General features: G+C 38.7%; 1 protein-coding gene across 1 annotated transcript; it reads left to right on the top strand.

Annotated features, from left to right (window-relative positions):
- The first annotated feature begins 18,667 nt into the window (after window positions 1-18,667).
- Window positions 18,668-20,600, top strand: LOC149814992 (uncharacterized). The gene is made up of 2 exons (XM_089989230.1): window positions 18,668-19,107; window positions 20,126-20,600. The coding sequence occupies exons 1-2, from the start codon at window positions 18,842-18,844 to the stop codon at window positions 20,415-20,417; spliced, it is 558 nt and encodes a 185-aa protein (XP_089845356.1). The 5' UTR covers window positions 18,668-18,841; the 3' UTR covers window positions 20,418-20,600.
- The last annotated feature ends 687 nt before the right edge of the window (window positions 20,601-21,287 follow it).

The following is a 21,287-nucleotide window of genomic DNA, read 5'->3' as shown; positions in this document are numbered from 1 at the left end:
GTATACCCTTTTCATCTCAGGGCCTCAAAGGGTCCAATGCATACATGTTTACTTCATGGGCATAACCTGTTAGGTTCTATTTGTATTCTACTATGTCCTTCCCAAGCTGTTATGTCTTCTGACGCTACAAACATACCATAAAAGCTGGGAAGTAAACGGATGGGATTCGGTTCGGATGTAGGCTACCAAATATGGTCTAATTGGATTTGGATGGAAAAGGGCAGTACCGGATCTAACTAGCTTAAAGTAGCTAATCAAATATACTGGTATGCATAATCAACTTCAAATATCTGAGTTTCAGATGCTGTTCGGACTTGGATTCTGATTCCGAGGTAAAACCCTATATGCACACCTTCCTCTACAGAATATCCAACCCAAATCCGAACTATTAACATTCCTACTTGGGAGGTTGCTTTGAGTGGGAGAGCCAACGCCATGATAGACTGCTTTGTATCTTTAAGCTGTAATTGTGCTTGACGCTGCCATCAAAGTGTTTTGTGGCCTGCAGGAAAAGCCAACATCATCTGTAGAGTCACTTAGTTTATGGTAGGGGGATGTGATGGGCCAGTTTTGTCTCAGGTACCGGCCCCGACCTGAACTCAGATGGGTATATGGCATAAAGGATGCTAACTCAAATGTTATTTGGGTTGATCAGAACCTGACCCGAGTAACATGTGGTAGGGGTGCAAATGGGTCAGATCTAGGGTGGAGGTTTTGCAATTTTTGGCAGTTTCAGATCTGACCGAATCTGACTCTCCCATGTCTTTAGCTGGTCTTGATCTGACCCCATTTGCATCCCTAACATGTGGATCGGGTTTGGGCTATGGTTTTTTTCATGTCTGGCGCAATTTATTGGACCTGAGTGTTTTCTTATGAAATTTCATGTTCTTGATGCCTTCTAAATTATGTGTTGGATTTGGATCCTATTATCTCAACATGATGCAACCCGAACCCAAACCCAGATTTGAGTTCTTGTTATTTGGGTGGGTTTGGGTGCATCCTGATGGGTCTGATACCTGACACATTAACAGTTTTCTTTTATGGGGTGGGTTGATAACCAATTTTTTTGGTATTGGTTTAGAGTGGAGCGTGAGTTTGTTGACATGGTCCAAATCTATTCATGAACTGGTTTTGGAAGGAGTTGAAAAGCCGAAAAAATGAAAGACCTCCAATTCTTGGAATTGATGAATAGAGATTATATATGTCAACTCTGTTTTGGATATATATAGCCCTAATAGATGAACCCACTGCCTTGACTGATCAAAGCACTGTTGATCAAAATAGTGCTTTTGAGAAGTGAGAGTGCTCGAATAGACTTAGCCCATTGCTTCTGCAATCTAAGGTGACTAAGAATATTTGAAGTATCATCCTGCAGTGCAGGATAGTGAGGGAATTTCTGAGTGCTATTGAAGAACAATTCGTGAGTTCAAATAAGGCCAGAGCCAGTACCTTGATGTCAAAGCTCATATCTATGAAATATACTAGAGGAAGAAACATTTGTCAACATATTTTAAAGATGAGGAACATAGTGTCTCAACTAAATGACATGAAGATTATAATCTCTGATTCTTTCCTAGTGCATTTAGTTCTAGCGTTCTTACCCTTTGAGTACAGACCTTTCAAAACCTCTTACAACACACATAATAACGAATGAATGTTTGATAAACTTATGTCCGAGTATGTTGAAGAAGAAGAAATGTTGAAAGGGGAGAAGGTGCAGAGTGCACATATGGCTTCTCATGCATCCAAGGTAGGACTAAGGAAGAATGCATTTAAGAGAAATGCTAGGAAAAAACCAATAGGGGATAAGACATCTCAAGGCAAGCAATTCGACTCCGATCCCATAAAGTGCTTCTTTTGCAAGAAGAAGGAACACAGGAAGATAGATTTCATGAAGTACAAAAAGTGATTGGAAAATAGAGGTAATTTGTCATTTATTTCTCATGAATATAATTTATTACAAATTCTGGAAAACAGCTGGTGGATTGATTCAGGTGCTACTATTCATATTTTCAACTGTCTACAACGGTTCCTGAGCAGAAGGGAACCAACAATGCATGAGAAGAACATCTATTTGAGAAACAAGATGCGTTCACATGTGAAGGGTGTTTGAATATGCAGGATTACTCTAGATACATGCATAGTTTTAGATCTTCATGACGTCATTTATATTCCATTATATAGCAGAAACTTAATTTTAATTTCGAAATTGGGTAAATTTGGATTTTGTTTTAAGTTTGAAAATTCTAAATTGTTTATTTATAAAAATTCAATTGAAATTGGTTCTGCATTAGTTTATGATGGTTTGTATAGATTGAACGTGAAGATCCAAACTCAGGAGTCCCTGACTTCTGAATACACATTGGTTGAAAATAAACGTAGCTTGGTAAATAATTAATCTTATATGCTTTGCCATCGAAGGTTGGGTCATTTATCTAAAAATTAAATAAAGAGACTCGTAAATGAAGGGATCTTGAAATATCTAGATTTTACTGACAATGACCCATGTGTTGATTGCATAAAGGATAAGCATACAAACATATATAAAAAAGGTGTCAAACGTAGTAGTGAGATATTAGAGATAGTTTACACAGATGTATGTGGACATTTTCCCTCCTGTTACACAGGCGAAAAATATTTCGTCACATTTATTGATGACTATTCATGGTATATGTATCTCTACTTGATTTTAAAAAAACTTGATATTTTTCAGATGTTTAAAGAATTTAAGAAAGAAGTAGAAAAACAAACCAATAAAGTTATTAAAACAGTGAGGTCTGATAGAAGTAACGAATATTATGGTAGGTTTACTAAGATGGGGTAAAAGGAAGGACCATTAGCGCGATTTCTCAAAGAGAAAGGCCTTGTGCCTCAATTTATCATGCTTGGTAGTGCCTATTAGAATGATATAGCTGAAATGAGAAATCGAACGCTTAAAGAAATGACCAGAGCCATGTTGAATTATTCAACACTTCTTATTTAGTTATGGAGTGAAGCCTTAAGGACAACTATGCATATTTTAAATAAGGTACTTATAAAATTTGTGCCTAAAACTCCTTACGAGTTGTGGACAGGTAGGAAACCATCTTTGTCTTAAGTGCACATATGGGATGTCTTGCAAAGGCTAAGTTGTATAACCCCTACATTAAAGTCTTTGATCAAAGAACAACCAATGAATATTTTATTGGTTATCCAGAAATATCAAAAGGGTACAAGTTTTATTGTCCATCTCACTCACTACAGATTGTTGAAACAAATAAGGAAAATTCCTTGAAGATAGTTCATTAGGATTAAGTGTACTTCAAAACCTTGGTTTTGAGAAAGTACAAGATCCAGTTTCGTCACCAGTTAAGAAAAACACCAAAAGATACCACATTATTATTCCTAATGATGATATGGTTGATCATTCGGTTGTTGATGCACAAATCCAAAGTGAACCTATTGTGGATAATGCAGAAGAGCACACTGGATAATCAGGTTCAATCTGAGCCTGAAGAACGACCTATTTGGAGATCTACAAGGATTAGGAGATCTGCCATACATCCTGATTATGTGGTGTACCTTCAGGAGCCTAGTGATTTCATAGATATAGATGATGACCTGTTGACTTTTATGGAAGTTGTGGAAAACAAACAATCTACACACTGGATAGAAGTCATGAAAGAAGAGTTAGACTCTATGGCTAAAAATCAAATGTGGGATCTTGTCGAGTTACCTAAGGGAGTAAAGCTCGTAGCGTGTAAATGAGTCTTTAAGAACAAGAAGGACTCCAAAGATAACATAGAGAGACATAAAGCAAGATTGGTTGCTAAAGGATTCATCCAGATGGAGGACATTGACTATAATGAGACATTTTCTTTTGTCTCAACAAAAGAGTCAATGAGGATAATTTTGGCCATCGTAGCTCATTATAACTTAGATCTACATCAGATGGATGTGAAAACATTGTTCCTGAGTGGAGATTTGAATGAAGCGGTATACATGGAACAACCTCTTGGTTTCTCTGAAGATGATCGTTTGGTTTGCAAGCTTAACAAATCAATATATGAACTTAAACAGGCCTCCCGACAATGGTATATTAAAATTTTCCAAGTCATTGTGACTTTCGGGTTTACAAGACATTATTGATCAATGTATATACCTTAAGAAAAGTGAGAGTAAGTTCATTATATTGATGTTGTATGTGGATGACATTTTACTTGCAACCAACGATATAAAGTTACTTTCAGAGATAAAACAGTTTCTTGCATCATATTTTGATATGAAAGATATGGGTGAGCCTGTTTATGTTCTTGGCATTGAGATCCATCGAGACAAATCAAAAGGCTTTCTAGGCCTCTCCCCGAGATCCTATATAGATAAGGTGTTAAAGCGATATGGGATGGAGAATTTTTCTCCTAGTTTAACACCCATATCAAATGGTGACAAGCTAAGCCTAAAGGATTGTCCACAAGACGCTATTGACAAAGCACAAATGAGTGCTTATCTATATGCATTAGTTGTTGGCAGCTTGCAGTACGCGCAGACATGTTTTCAACTAGATATTTCTTTTGCAGTAGAGGTGCTTGGCAGATTTCAGACTAACCCAGGTTTACCCCATTGGAAGGCTGCCAAGAAAGTCTTGCAGTACTTGCATGGGACAAAATACTATATGTTGACGTATCATAAAGTTGATCACCTCGAGGTCATTGGCTACTCAGATGCGAACTTAGGAGGATGCCTTGATAGTAGAAATTTCACTACTGGGTACGTCTTCTTACTTGCTGGGGGCGCGATCTCTTGGAGGAGTGAGAAGCAGACGACCACTGCTGCCCACACCATGGAGGCATAATTCATAGCATTATACGGGTCTATCTTGCAAGCTATATGGTTAAAGAACTTAATATCACAGTTAAAGATGGTTGATTCCATTAGGAAGCCACTGAAGGTCTACTGTGATAATGAAGATGCAGTGTCCTTTTCGAACAACAACAAAAGTACTACGTCAAGTAAGCATATGGAATGTAAGTATTTTGTTGTTAAAGAAAGGACGAAGAATCATTTAGTGCATATTGTTAATATTGGTACCAAAAAGATGATTGTTGATCCTCTTACTAAAGGGATAGCACCGAGATTATTTTTCAAACATGTAATGAGGAAAGGCTTGTTAAACTCTTTTTGACATGCATATAAATAAAGTGATCACTTTCAGTTCTTGATTCTCATTATTTTTTTATTGTTAATCTTATAAGGATTAGAGATTCAATTAAGGATCTATAGAATAGATCATAAAGGCCAATCTATTCATCAAGTCATTCCCATAAAGTTTTTTGGTTAAGGATTTATCGTCGGATCAAGTGAGAGAATGTTGGATTAACCATCACTAAAGTAGTGGTGGTTATCCACGACGTGGATACACCCTCCATTCGAGGTGATCCTTCCGATAAATCAACACATGATCAAGAGAAAACGGTTACGCAAACCGTTCTCACCCTGTGCTCTATATATATGGGTACCATGAGCGACCCAAATACATGAGAAATATAGTGAAATAGAGAGAGAGGGTTTTCTTCTAAGTTCTTATCTCTCCCAACATTTCCATCAGCAGGGAACATATCCTCCTCACCGGTTGCATAAAGAGAGTCTGCGCTCGTGGAGGTTGCAACCTGGCTAAGGAGAACCATTCCTTGCTTGATCAACTACTGCTCACCGACTCTCCTCTGCTACATTCGATCTCCACCGTTGGCAGTTGCAGTCCATCAATGGCTGCATCAGGTACGCAACACCTCCCCTGTGCATTTGCTGTTTACATAACAACCTTTGTTTGTTTGGCTGCCTCAATATAGGGTCATCGACATCAACAGAGGAGGCAATCCTGGACGTCCCCAACATTTTAAACTTGAATCCTATGTCTCAAGCATCCAGATCCAAGTGGTATATTTAAGAACGGGCAAGAAGTGTGTTTCTAGAGTAAAAAGGTTCCTCTCCACATAGTTTCTTACCGTGATGTGCGTCTTTTGGTCAATTCTTTCTCGTTTAGTGGAGCCTTCTACATCCCAAACAATGGACCCAACAAAAAATTTTGTCCATTTTTTAGGCTTAAACGATTGTTTGGACACACACACACACACACACACACACACACACACACACACACACACACACACACATATATATATATATATATATATAAATATATATGTGAGAAGACCACCCAACTTAAAGAAATCCAAAATCTATAACCGATGATGATCAATAGTGTTCCTCCTCTAACAGTCGAGTTTTCATCGATCAAACTTTACATGTTAGTTTTTTATCATTTATTTATGTTAATAATTTTTTTTGAATAAGGGAAGGATGGGATTTACCCAAATTCGTTGAAATCTTTTTTGAAATTGTTGGGATACCGTATATGAGCCTCAATCATTCTTCGCCTGATGGGAAGGTAGGATCCAAACAAGTTCTCCGATCTCCGTAGCCCGAATTGCACTATCAAGAAACTCAAATATGCAATGAAGATCAAAGTGTATTAGTATCTGTTCTTTAAATAATAAAAAATTAAAATAAAAGAACAAATGATCTGAAAATCACCTATTTCAAACTCGAGGGCTTGTTAAGCTTTTAAATTCTTCCTTGATCTTGGCGACGCTCTTGCATAGGAATGAACATGGTTGTAGCTTCGACAATATCTCGATGCAGGCAAGCTAGCTCGAGAGAAGATGGTGTAAAGAAGCTCGAGTTTGTTCTCTCTAGGATCAAAGCTTGGACAGGAAAATTTCAGATAATCATGCTCTAAGGAGAGGACCTTATTATAGTTTTTTGAGTGAGATACAAATCATTGGGTTCTCGAAATTCAGATCAAATCCTAATGAATCATAGTCTATCTTTAATGAGGATTCATCCGATAGAGTTTTTTCCTCTTGAAAGTCGTGCAGAAAGGGACTGGATAGGATAAGATCAAGTGAGGATAAGCCAAATGGCTTATCCTCTCGCTCGAGAGACAGGATGGCAGAACAATTTGGCCATCTCAGGTAGGGACGACAAAATAGACAATTGTCCCATAGGTGGGACAGGGGAATGGTTTTGTCGTCCCAACCCAAAAATTGATGATAGAAGGGTGTAGGACTGGGCAAGATGGCAACACTGTTTGCCATCCCAAGCCAGGGACGGTAGCACTGTTCGTCGTCCTAGCCCAAGAAGGGAAAAGACTGGACAAGAGGACAACACTATCTGCCATCCCAACCCTAGGACGACAAAACCCTATGTTGTTCCAAACCAGAGACGACAGAACTCTCTGTCGTCTTAGCCTATGAAGGGGGCAAAACTGAGCAGGGAGGTCACAGTGGATAGCACAGGAGCAGACCTTGGTGTGCCTCACAGGAGCATGATGACACCTTGGGGTTTCATCCCAGGGGCAGGAGGGTGCCATCCCAAACAAACCTTAGAGAGTTTGCGCAAAGGAAGACAAAAGAGAGGTAGGGGCAACCCTACTTGTGCCATCCCCAAGGACGGGATGACACAAACATGGTCGCCCAATATTAAGATGACATAACTGGGTCTGCCATCCCGATAAGGAGAGACAGGGGTGACAAAACCTCTTTTGTCATTCAGGACATGGAGTGGGGGGAACTGACGACAACAACCTGTGTCATCCCATGGTCAGAATAGGTGGATTTTCTAGGGTTTTGGGCATTATGAAAATTTGAGTGTTTATAATTTAATAAGCGACATGTTTTAAATTATGATTTTTTATATTTAGATATATTTTTTAAAACACTAAAAATCAATGGCCCACATACTTTATATTGTAAAGTTTTAAATACATTGTGAGCAATTGATTTTTCACATTTCGAAAAATGTGTCTGAATATTGTAAGGTCTTTGTTTAAGGCATATTCCTCAATGAATAAATTATAAAGAATAAATGTATAAGGTCCAATCAATGAAACAATAATACCACTATTTTTGGTTTTGGATCTTTCTAACCATTGTAAGGTTATACCAGGAGAAAGTGTAGCTACACAACATAGAGTCTTAATTTTAGATCTTAGAATTAGACAATGCCGCAAAAGGGATACACATAGGATAAATCCTAGAATTAAGTGGTGGGCACTGAAAGGAGCTAAACAAGGAATGTTTGTAGAGCAGGTAGTTAAGGAAGCTGATTGGTGTCTCGAGTAGGATTCAGAATCAATGTGGCATGAGAAAGGTGGCTAATGAGGTATTGGGTGAGTCTAAAGGCGGTGCATCGCTAGGTAAGGATACATCGTGGTGGAACGAGGATGTCAAATTAGCTATTAAGGTTAAAAGAGAGTGTTATAGAAATCTAAGTAAGAGTCGTGATAATGAGAATTTGGAGAAGTATATGATAACAAAGAATGAAGCTAAAAAAGTAGTTCGGAACGCGAGGGATAAGGTATATAAGAAGGTTTATGACAAGTTGGATACCAAAGAGGGCGAGAAAGATATTTATAGGCTTGCAAAGATGAGAGATAGGAAATTGAGGGATCTGGGTATGGTTAGATGTATCAAAGATGATATGCAAAGGGTTTTAGTCAAAGATGAAGAGATTAAGGAGAGATAGAAAGATTATTTTGATAAGCTATTTAATGAAAGTCATGCTCAAGATCTTGGAGACTTCTCCATTTTTTTTCATGAGATGAATCGTGACTTCATGCGCAAGATTCAAAAGAAAGAAATTGCAGAGGCTTTGAAGAAAATGAAATCAAGAAGGGCAGTTGGCCCAGATGGTATACCTATCGAAGCTTGAAAATGCTTGGGAGAGAAAGGTTTAGAATGGTTGACAAATCTTTTTAACAAGATTTGGCGGACAAATAAGATGCCTAATGAGTGGAGGAAGAATACTTTGGTGCCTTTATATAAGAATAAGGGTGATATACAAGATTGCACAAACTATCATGGTATAAAACCCATGAGTCATACTATGAAACTTTGGGAGAGGGTGATTGAGTCTAGGTTGAGGAAGATTGTTATGATATCGGAGAATCAATTTGGTTTTATGCCTGGAAGATCAACTATGGAAGCTATACATCTTCTTAGACAACTTATTGAGAGAAATAGAGAGAGGAACAAAGATTTGCATATGGTTTTTATTGATTTGGAGAAGGCATACGATAGAGTACCTAGGGACGTTCTCTGGTGGACAATGATGAAGAAAGGTGTTTCTCTCAAGTACATTAGTATAATTAAGGATATGTATGAAGGAGTAGTAACCAATGTCCGCACTTGTGGAGGGGTGACAACCAATTTTCCTATAACGGTTGGGTTACATCAAGGATCTGCTTTAAGCCCTTTCCTATTTGCTATAGTGATGGATGAGCTTACGAGATCAATTCAAGAAAATGTGTCGTGGTGTATATTGTTTGCTAATGATATTGTTTTGATTGATGAGTCTATAGCTGGAGTTAATGCTAAGTTAGAATTATGGAAACAAACATTGGAAGCAAGAGATTTTAAGTTGAGTAAGAGTAAGACAGAATACATGGAATGTCGATTTAGTAAGCAACGAAGTAGTGATGGGAGTGTAGTGAAGCTTGGTGAGCACGAAATACTAGTGGATGATTCTTTCAAATATTTGGGATCTATCATTCAAAAGTATGGAGAAATTGATGGAGATGTAAATCATAGGATAAAGGTTGGGTGGATGAAATGGAAGAGTGCAACTGGAGTGTTGTGCGATCGTAGAATGTCATTGCGGTTGAAGGGAAAGTTTTATAGGACGACTATTAGGCCCGCTTTACTATATAATACAAAATGTTGGGCTGCCAAGAGACATCATATTTAAAAAATGAGTGTAGTTGACATGCGTATGCTGAGATGGATGTGTGGAAATACGATAAAAGATAAGATTCAGAACGAGGAGATACGCGAGAAGGTAGGCGTTGCACCCATTGAAAATAAGATGAGAGAGAATCGTTTACGGTGGTTTGGACATATTTGGCGTAGGCCTAATGATGCTCCAGTTAGAGGGATGGAGAAATGAGAAAATATATTAGTTAAAAGAGGTCGGGGTAGGCCTAGGAAGACATGGATGAAGGTGATAGGAAATGATATGAATGCTTTGAACCTCACCGAGGACATGGCATTGGATAGAAATGATTGGAGGAGAAGGATTCATGTGGAAGACCCAGAATGATTTTCTTTTTTGGTTCATATCGTCGACCCCAATTGTTTTGGGATGAAGGCGTAGTTGTTGTTGTTGATCTTTCTAACCATTCATGCGGGGATCAGAACAATAAATGTACAAGGTCCCATCAATGAAACACTCAAACATTGAAGAAAGGGAGTCATATGATCATTATTGTTTGTAGATTTTGAGCCGTTCAACCGCACACACAGCAATTGCTTGTGTGTATGTTTTAACATTTGGTGTTGTTAAAGACACAAAATTATATGAAACAATTGAGCTGAAAATCATTGCTCTTAGATTTCTTTTGTAGATTAAATCCTGTGAATGTGGTCTACAAGTTTTTTTCATGAGAAATGAGTTTTGAATGATATAATGGTAACACAAACTGGTTTTTCAAGGGCTTCAAAAATTAGCCATCACAATGCACTAAAATTTCATGACTCAAAATCATATTTTTGGATCAAAATAACACGATCCAAAGTGTCATCCTTAGCAAACAAACCATCCTAAACACATTTATGTAGTCAAATTGAGTTGATAAATCTTGAAGCTATGATTTTCAGGTCAATGGTTATGTATAATTTCATGCCTTCAATAGTACCAAACATTAACCTGATATATGTATGGGTTTATAATTGGTGCAATCTATTGTACTTGCAATCTAGTTTGAATCTCACAATGTGAGTTGTTTTGGCACAATCTAACCTGATAGATGTATTCAGCATTTATTTAGTAGGAATAAACTCTTGGATCATGTTTTGTTGACGAGAAAATATATTTTTAAGAGTAAAAATAAATTGATGTCTTCGTAGCAATTGATTTTTGGATTGTCAAAAAAACTTGAGTACAAGTTAGATTCTAGTGATCCAAAAGCCACTTTGGGCTAAACGAAACACATAGATCACATCTATGGTATCAGATGTGAGAAAACACAAAAAATTAAAAGGGGGTTTCCACCCCATTTGTTAGGTTGTTTGCACCTTCAAATAGGGGTGGACAATGAGCCGGGCGGTCCGGTTGGCCAAGCTTACCTGGCCTACCATAGGCTGGGTTTGGGTCAAGGTTTTAGGCCCTGACCTGTTAGCTACTGGGAACGGGTCGGCCCACGGGCTTCCAAGCCGATTCGATGGGCCAGAGTTATCTAATTGATTTTTTAGTTTACCTAATTATTTATATTGATTATATGAAAAATAGAAAGATAATTAGATGAGTGCATTAATCTTTCATTTAATTTATTGCTTTTGGTATTATAGAAAATAATTTATGAACTTTCTTTGAAAACAACATACAAATAGATTTCGGCCTGTGCTGGACCAACCCACTAAACATTAGTCTATTGGGCCAATGGGCTGCCCATAAAACCCGAGCTCATTATGAGTCGGGCTAAAACCCAACCCATTAATATATGGGCTAGGCCGCACTTAAAACCCAATAGGCCAAGCTCTAAACAGGTTTGGGCTGGGTCGGGCCCACCCCTACCTGTAGCAAATCTTAACACTATATATATATTGGTAATGAACTACCATAATTTATGATGACAAACACTTGATTTACACAATTCTAATCTTTAGAAGTAAAAAGCTAACCTTAAGATCATGCTCAACATTTTCTGCATTAAAATTTAACTCCAACATTATGTTTTATACTATTTTTAAACCATCATTATCTTCATCAATCAATTATGAACCATCAATTTTTCACTGTCAAAAATTGAATCTTGTGACGTATTAGACATTGTAAAACATCCTAACATATTAAATGAACCATATTAAACATGTCCTTAAGATTGTTTCTAACATTTGGTGGCTAATAGAATAGTATAGTCCATTTGGCATGATGCACTTTACCATCGAGCCATCTCATTCCACCCTTAATAATTTACTTATTTGACTCCCATAATACAATAGCATAATCCATGTTGGATGCATCGTGAACCTTAGTGGGTTATTCATGGAGCTAAAAATTTGCCTCAACCACAGCTGCAAAATTCCATTATAGAATGAGCCAATGATTAACAAATCCATAAGCTCTAAAAGGTTTTGAGAAATAACAAAAACATTGTGTCCTTTTGTTGACCATATTAGCTTTAAAACCTTTGAGAAGTACCAACAAAAGTGCCGTGTTGCCCATGCAAACTCTAGTGATGTGGTCCATCCATTTGCACTTTTTTTTTTTTTAGTTTATTTGATAAATTTTGGTGAGCAGCAGGTCATTCTCTAGATAACTAGAAGTGAGCTGTCAAGAGGGGGGGGGGGGGGCATCTATATAGAAACCAGGGGATGCAAAACCGCTTAGCCAGTTAGCCAGTGCAGACCTCGGGCGAATTTGGACGTTTGCTCATTCTTGCAAGGGATTGGGGGATGCTTTTATCATCTTTTGGGAGAGCAGGAAAGTGATATGTCATCCTCAACATCCAAAAATTGCATTATAATAATCGTAGGGTCCTCATTCAAGGGAGGTAATGGACGGTGAATATGTCAAATCACTTTCTCAAAGTGATTTGATGGATCACCTGCTCTCCGCTTTTGGTGGTGAAATGTGTGGGTGTGCCGTACGTTCTTTTAAATGTGGAGCCTACAATTGAAAAAGGGCGTTTGGTGTTTGTGTAAAAGTGCCGAGAACACGCCCATGGTATTGTCTTGTCAGCCCCCCCTTTTTCGTACAGCGATGCATCTCACGCATCATTAAAAGCTTGCGTGTAAGTGCGTGTGCACGAAAATCTAATTTAATGTTGCATAAGGCGATAATATCGGTAATTACACGTGGCGATAAGATTAGAATATAGGTAACCATAAAGGGAGGTGAAAACAGAAAATCGATAACCGCACCAAAAGTTTACTTGGTTCGGTCATTAAGACATACGTTCAAATGAAGTCACGCACTCTCTATGACTCGTTAGGAGAGGAGAGATGATTCGTTAATAGATTCACCTTGCAACAATACAAGGTTTTAGAATCTTATAATTTTAGGGTTTATAATTTTACTCTTATCTTCTCTTCTGATATCGAATTTTTATAATTAAGTGGCCTTTCACAAGTCCTTGATGCATAGTTGTCCTTAAGCTTTCTTTCTTTACGATGAGAAAGAACTCCCTTATCAAGGAAACTATTTTTCTTATTTTTTTTATCAAGGAAACTATTTTTTCAAAGATCAATCAATAACTTGATCTTTGAAATGGATATATTTAACTTGAACTTCTTTCTTGACAACTCGGTCACTGATGAAGTGGACATCTATTTAAATGTGCTTGCTTTTGTTGTAATGAACCAGATTGATTGAAAGATATAAGAAGCTCCCAAGTTATCACACCAAATAGCAAACACCCTTTAACCCAATTTTTGAAAGAGATATTGCACCCAAACAACCTCGATAATGGTATTTGCAAGATCTCGATATTCTGACCCGGTGTTGGATCTCGAGACAGTGGCTTCCTTTACGGAAACTTCATGATATTAGATTTGGACTATAAAAGACGGCATAGGAGTCTTTACAGGCTTAGCCCAAGTCGTTCTCACACAATTTAAAAGCTCAAATATATATTTTTCTGTGCTAACATCAAACCAAAACATGAGTGTTGGACTTCGATTCCCATAAAAATAGTAAAGATTTTTCCAAGTCCTTTAGAGCAAACTCAAAACCCAATTTTAACATGAGATATGCTATGAACCAGTTTGAATTTCCAATAACAATTATATCAACACATATAAACCAAATATTCTTTGTTCTTTAATAAAGTATCTGGTTCTTCGAGTTTCATGACCCTTCTTAGAGCTCTTCGTTTACAGACTTCAACTCGTCATCGAGTCTTCGATAACTGTTAAGAGGCATTGAACAAGACCTCAATATTCATTTCCTACATATCTCTGTCTCTCCACCAATTTCTCCAGCTTGGTGGGTTCTGTCGAGAAAGCTTCTCTGACTCCCACAACAACAGACCATTTCGGGATAATCTTATTTCCTTTGTCCTTTGGCTTCGATGGTGGTTCTATGACCACACCTTAATCTTCGTAAGTCATGACTAATGAAAGTCGTTTGCTTGGACGCGGCTTGTGTGTCTTGACTTTTTCTAAGGTGGATCTTGCTTCGATACCACTTGTTACGAGCTAATCTTCAAAGCCACATGACATTTAGTGAACCTTTGTTATTTCAACCTTGTGATAAAATGGATTTAAGAAAAGAGATCTCAAGCCTAGAGGTACGTTCTTAAGATCGCTATCTTTAGAACTTCAATCGCCCTACTCTGAGAATTCCGAAGATGCGAAAAATGAGTTGGTTTCAACCAGTGTTGTGAGAGGCGTACGCCTTAGTACCTAAAGCGCACGCCTCAGAGGCGAGGCGCACGCTCAAGGTACTGAGGCGTTGTTGTGATGCACAAATTGCCCCTCATCACAGTTCCCCGGTTACAAATTCCCCGGTGGCAAACTTCGACGTTGGCTGCTCAGTCTTCTCTGACCACCGGACGCGCCCTCCCCTCGCTTCCGTACCAGCTGGGCGCGTGGTCCTTCTCCTACAGCCTCCCCTCCCACAACTTCACTTCCAGTCCAGTTGTGAGAGGCGTACGCCTTAGAGGCAAAGCACAGGCTCAACGCCTCGCTTCGCCTCATCGCATTTAACAACCTTGGTTTCGACTGAGTTCCTAGGATACAACTAGGCTTGAACCTCAAGATAGTTACTTCGCAAGAACAGATGACCTCTCCCACACTAAAACTCTGCAAGCCAAAATCGGGAAGAGATAAAGGAGAAAACTAGAGAGACAGAAATTCGTATATCCAAAAGACGGAAGAAGGAAGAGATTTATAGATTTCTTAGAAAGATCAAAATGTTTTACGATAAATGAGATTAATGGCCATAAATATGACGGTTTGAAATAAGAACGAAAAAGGTCCTAAACGGTCACCCATCTTTGACTGTGCTCAAAGGCCTTCAAAACCGTCCAACAATCACAATGCACCATAAAAGCATATTAAAACCTTTTAAAATGACAGACAATCCGAAAACTGAAAGGTCAAAACAGGCTTTTGCACCTCATACGCACCTCGCATCGCTGCGAGCGAAGTGCAAAGTGTGCCACATGACATTTAGTGAACCTTTGTTATTCCAACCTTATGATAAAATGGTTTTAAGAAAAGAGATCTCAAGCCTAAAGGCACGTTCTTAAGATCGCTATCTTTAGAACTTCAATCGCCCCACTCCGAGAATTTTGAAGATGCAAAAAATGGGTTGGTTTCGACTGAGTTCCCATGATACAACTAGGCTTGAACCTCAAGATAGTTACTTCGCAAGAAGAGATGACGTCTCCCACACTAGAACTCTGCAAGCCAAAATCGGGAAGAGATAAAGGAGAAAACTTGAGAGTCAGAAATTTGTATATTCAAAAGAAAGAAAAAAAGGAAGAGATTTATAGATTTCTTAGAAAGATCAAAACGTTTTACGATAAATGAGATTAATGGCCATAAATTCGACGGTTTGAAATAAGAACGAAAAATGTCTTAAACGATCACCCACCTTTGACTTTGCTCAAAGGCCTTCAAAACTGTCCAACAGTCACAATGCACCATAAAAGCATATTAAAACCTTTTAAAAGACTAGACAATCCGAAAACCAAAAAGTCAAAACGGGCATTTTCACCTCGCACTGCTGCGAGCGAAGTGCAAAGTGTGCCATCAAAACACCACATTGCGCCTCAAGTGCCCTTGCGCACACACACGCATGTGCGCAAAAACGGCAGGTCTGTTCTTGCACGATGCGCTACAACGTTCACAAGCCACCCCAAGACACATGAATTACTAAAGTAAAGAATAAAGAACAAACCCTCTATTTAAACCACTCCAAAAACTTATTTCTCTTAGATATGAGACTAAACTTATTAAAGCACTTTTGGTAGGAACAAAATCACCAATTTTAAAACTTTTCTAACAACCTTGACCCAACAAGACTTAGTGATTTCCAAAAACAAAAACAACTGATTTGTTAGCAACTAAGTGTGCACAAGGGCGTAAACAGTTAATCTTTTTTGTTTTTTTTTAAAGCCCAGTCCTAGCCCGGCCCTGATTCCATATGAAATAGATTTTTATCTATTTTTGTAGCCCATCCCTGACTGCAGCAAATAGTTTGATTTGTCCATATGAAATAGTTTTTTATTAATAATTGTAGCCATTTTTTATTTTATCTCAAAAAAAAAAAATTTCGGGGCCGTTGCCCCCGAACCCCCCGACTATCGCACAAATATTATTTTTTTTGCTACACCCCTGTTCCCCCCCGTCACATGAATCCTAGCTACGCCCCTCAGTGTGCATGCAGTCTATAACATGGGCACACAATCACATAGAGTGCATAGAGCGAATAGAGAGAGAGTGGGGGAGGGGAAAAGGGGTACACATGATATATCGATTCATGGAAGGTGGAGAAATATACAATAGTGTAATGCACCATAATTTTTTTAAGAGATAACAATAAAAGTGCATGTATGTAAAATTATATGCAAAGCTTACGAGGCCAACAAACTCATGTGTCACTCCGGGCTTTCTGTAGGCAAAAACTGTGTGGCCCACTAAGGGTCATTTATGTGTAGCTATTGGGCTTGGTGGTATATATGCCTCAATTCTTTCCTGAAAATTCTCGAGTTGTCCTCCCTCTCTCTAAATGTGCTGGAGTCGTGTTTGCCACTGTCAAGCATTTTCCATTATATGAAAGTTTGGAAAGATAGGAGTTGGTCGGCCAGACTGTAAAATGTCTATGATAGTGTTGGAGCTCAATATGCCACACCTGATAACATAGGTATGCTTCATTCTTTCACACACACAAAGAGAGAGAGAGAGAGCATTAATTGTTCATTTTGGTACACCAACTTTCGAAACGAGCTATCTTCTTAGTCATTGGCAATGCTTTTTTTTTTATGTCAGTTTACCAAAATCTCATCAACGATCCCAGCAGCATTGATCAGGTTATAAGAACTAACCTCATTAACTGGTCCAGATAGTCTTTTGGTCTGGGTCCATACCTGGCATGACCTAATAGGGTAAATGAATTGTAGGCTCTCCAAAAAACCACATACAAAATTAACAGCTTGGAGCCAGTTTTAGATCCATAGAGCCCTGAACAAGTGACCAGTCACAGAGCATGTTGATTCCTCATGACATTTCAAGATCTTCATATACTAACCAAGAAGAATCCAAAATCTACCCTATGCCGTTCACATATGGCTTCAAAGGATTTGGAAACTGTGTGTGTGTGTGTGTGTGTGAGAGAGAGAGAGAGAGAGAGAGAGAGATGAGCACTTTTTTCTGCTTTCTCGTGTGGTGAGAAAGGCATTTAGCTTGTCACGTGAGATAACCAAAAAATGAAGTTAGTTTCATGTGGGACCCAGCTTTTCTCCCTTTTGTGCTTTTGCCATATCCGTCGGCACTTTTGGGCCCCACATCCCCTGAACCAAGCGGCCCCACTTTGGTGCCCCCATGCTTCTGGATACAGAGATGATTGATGGATGCCTCTGGCTGCAAGGGATGGGATAAGGATGACACCAGTAATTGATACCCAATCACCCAACCATTCGGTCTCTGACCCAGCCCAAGTCCCACAGGCTAACGGCCACATGTTCATGAGACAGGTGGGACCCACTAAGATCATGGAAATATTGAAGTGTTTTAATAACGTACGGTTTCGATTGGATTCATGACCCGGATCCAACCCGGATCAAGTTGACTCGATTAGCTCCTGTTACCCATCAACAAAACCGGCTTGGGAGTGACCGCGGTTCATAACACGTATCTGCGACCATAGTCGTCCGAGTTCCATATTGGAACGGTCTGAGCTCGAGTTTGGACCGGGATGAGTCAAGCCCATTGGTTCGGTGAATTTCTCATGAATCGGATAAAAGGGAGACATGGGTATGACCTAAATATCATTTTTAAAATAGGGGACGGACATCCCACTAAAAACCCGAGGTGTTGGCTTGTCAATAAAACGTTCAAAACTTGGTCTGCACCATGGATCTCACAATTAGGACATGTTCTTCTGGTGCGACCCATTTGCAACAAGCAAGAGACGATCTAGGATTAGGTAAGAGAATCCTAAGAAAGAGAAAAAGAAAACCACAAGTTTTGATAAAGGTGGATAGGGTTTCCACACTATGGAAAAGCGCCCTGCAGTTTTATCCAATTGATCACATGACATGGACTTTCTCATGGAACCATTGAATTTCTCTCGAAGAGGGAGTTATGAAAAAGGGTGGTGAGTAGGATATGGATGAGGTCAAGCCCAAACCTTATCCCTTGTCTCTTTTTTCACGGTACAAAGGTGGACAGAGCAAACAATTAAAGGATAATGACGAATCTAAAAGCATTTCAAATATTACCAATCTTATCCTCGTGCTTTTTTAACTCTTATTTTAGACCACCAATCACTCCATCCACTCTGCGTCACTCCAAACAAGGCATCCTTTTCATGCTTCTAAAATTAGCTCATGTATGATCAAGCTTGGTATAAACTATTATTATTTATCTATTAAATGCATCCATTCATTTTCCCTTTAAAGCTCAGCCTTCCTTCATGTGGTCATTCATTCAAGGCGTGTTCTATGTGTAGGATCAGCTTCAAGGATAAGGGCAACCACAGTGGCTTCTTGGTCTCACGGTGCCTGAGAGACTGAGACGCATGGTTGATTGTGGTAATGAGGGTAAGCCTAGACTGATTGCACCAAGCAGCTTGTTCAAGAATGGATGCAGCCTACAAGACAGAACCAAGATTCACCCTTGGGATCATGGATGACGTTCGCGCCAGAGAGGTCGATGATCTCTACGACTCGTTGTCATCCAATGATTCCAGCAGTTCCGATCCGTCTTCAGCATCGGATTTCATGGAAGATGCAACCTCCTCCTGCTCTTCTTCTTCTTCACCTCCAATGTCATCCTTTTCATCAACTCAACTTGTAAGGGGGCCTCTGTATGAGATGTCCACCCTTATGGCACAGCTCCCTTTCAAGTAAGTCTCTCTCTCTCTCTCTCTCTCTCTCTCTCTCTCTCCTATCTTTTGTTGTTATCTTCTAGATGCAATGTCTATGGATGAATTAGAACATGGTCTCAAATGATACCATTCATGGTCATTGCACCTATTGAAATTTTGTCAAAAAAAAAAAAGAGAATAGGTGGTATATTTATAACGAGGAATTGGTAGGTCCTAATCAGTTTATCCTCAATCGTTTTAATCATTTTAAGAATTAGCCACAGGCCTTTCTTTTTCTTTATCTAGCTTCTTGAAGTGTTCATCATTGCTCATTTACTCAAACATGCGTTGGATAGAATTCAATTAAGCAAAAACCTTGATTTTTTTTTATAGGCAAGATGAGGATGATTTAAACCCGAGACCCCTTATTTATGATAGTGTGACCTAATCATCCAACCATCTCATTAGAAATAAACCACACAACTACCTACCCAATCCCCCACTGCTAACCACCCCTCTCCAAACGTAAAAAAAAGTTTGATTTTTTTTTTTGAAAGGCAAGCATGGGGTTAGGCAGAATCCTACCAGTTATAAAACTATACCATTAGGTTTTGAACCTGCAACGTCCCAACACAAGGTAACGTGCACTAGCTGCTCCTACCAAACAAGCGGAGCCCCCTTTGGCTTGATTTTTATTATAAAGTTTTCATGAAATATCAGATTGATTTTTAGAATTATCTAAAAACCCATATCAAGATGAAAAATGCCTAATTTGGTACATGGTTTCCACTAAATACATTATAAAGAATACATTTGCAGGTTCAGATTAAGAAAAAAACACCTGCAAATATGCATTTCAATACCGTTTACGAGGGTAAACTGGTTCGAATTAACCTACCAATAAGAGGATGTATAAAAGTGTGTTTTTCAAGCTTTATGTGTTAAAAAGAAGCTGCATTTCTAGGATTTATTTGTCACAAATTTAAGTCCATAAGCATCATCTCTTGATAATCCTTGTCTGATAAGATGGCTGAGATTGTGGCAATCATTTTTGCAGAAGAGGCCTTTCCAAACATTATGAAGGGAAGTCACAGTCATTTACATCTATGGCACAACTGACTTGCTTGGCAGAACTTGCAAAACCTGAGAATCCTTACAACAAGAGGTTGAAGTCATGTAAGAGCTTTGGTGGTAATCTTGATTGCCACAAATCATATCCACCCAGATCAGGATCTGTTTCTAAGGCCATCTCAAAGAAATCGTCAAGGGGCTCATGTGGATCATCAATGGTCAGAAGGAACAGTTTTCTCAGTAGCAAGCCACCAATTCCTACACAAAAGAATGTGTGACCGTCTCTGTCTTTAAAGCCAATCCCTCTTGTAGTTGTGGGTGACTTTAGACCCATGTAGATACATCCCCAGAAAATGTCCACGCCATGTTTTTTTAACCCTTTGTTTTCAATATCTCTTCTTTTTGCTTCCACTCTGGATGTTTTTCTTTTTAAGAGAATATTTTGAAGCTTTCCCAGAAAATGAGTGGAATTATGATGGTGATTTTTAGGATCTCTCTCTCTCTCTCCATTTACCCACATAAGCAATGCACTTTTTCCTGGTTCTGCGGATATATATTTTTTAGAAAATTGTAAAGTGAATTGCATGACCCATTTCAAGTCAATTTTTGTTTAGGAGTGTCCCAATGATAAGAAAAACTGAGAGGATAAAAAATAATTCTTTTCAAGAGAAAAGTTATACTTTTACTGCATAAAAGTTCGAGCTTGTTTAATAACAAATACATAGCTCGAGTTCATTTATAAAAAAAAAGGAGAATTAAGTGGAAGAACCATATGATCAAATGCAAGCGGTTTGAGCTTCTCAAACTTTATACTCTCAACAGTAGGGATTCTTATGTCATGAAAAAGAAAACAGTAGAGGGTTTCTTATGTTACATGTTCGATAAATAAGGAGCGTGGTTGGTAGGAGCTGTCAGTGCACGTCTCCTTGTGGTGGGACGTTGCGGTTTCAAACCCCAGTGGTACGTTGAATAGTAATTGGTGGGGGTCTGCCTAACCCCAGCTTGCCTTTCAAAAAATAAAATGTTCGTCAAATAATTGCAAGTTTCATGCAATGAACATCTCGCCTTACATGATTGATAGAAACCATGATGCTTTGGGGGATGCAAAAATTCACATGGTTCTTTCCAAGAAAGTCAATGGCACAGTT

Source organism: Nuphar pumila, chromosome 15, assembly GCF_984573655.1.
Source record: "Nuphar pumila chromosome 15, dmNupPumi1.hap1.1, whole genome shotgun sequence".
Taxonomy (NCBI): domain Eukaryota; kingdom Viridiplantae; phylum Streptophyta; class Magnoliopsida; order Nymphaeales; family Nymphaeaceae; genus Nuphar; species Nuphar pumila.
This window is presented reverse-complemented; position numbering and strand designations above follow the sequence as displayed.

Bases quoted from the DNA above. Each gene is read 5' to 3' on its own strand.
- LOC149814992 (XM_089989230.1), top strand. From the start codon at position 18,842: ATGGATGCAGCCTACAAGACAGAACCAAGATTCACCCTTGGGATCATG. The intron at 19,108-20,125 runs GTAAGTCTCTCT...TCATTTTTGCAG, and splicing joins ATGGCACAGCTCCCTTTCAA to AAGAGGCCTTTCCAAACATT.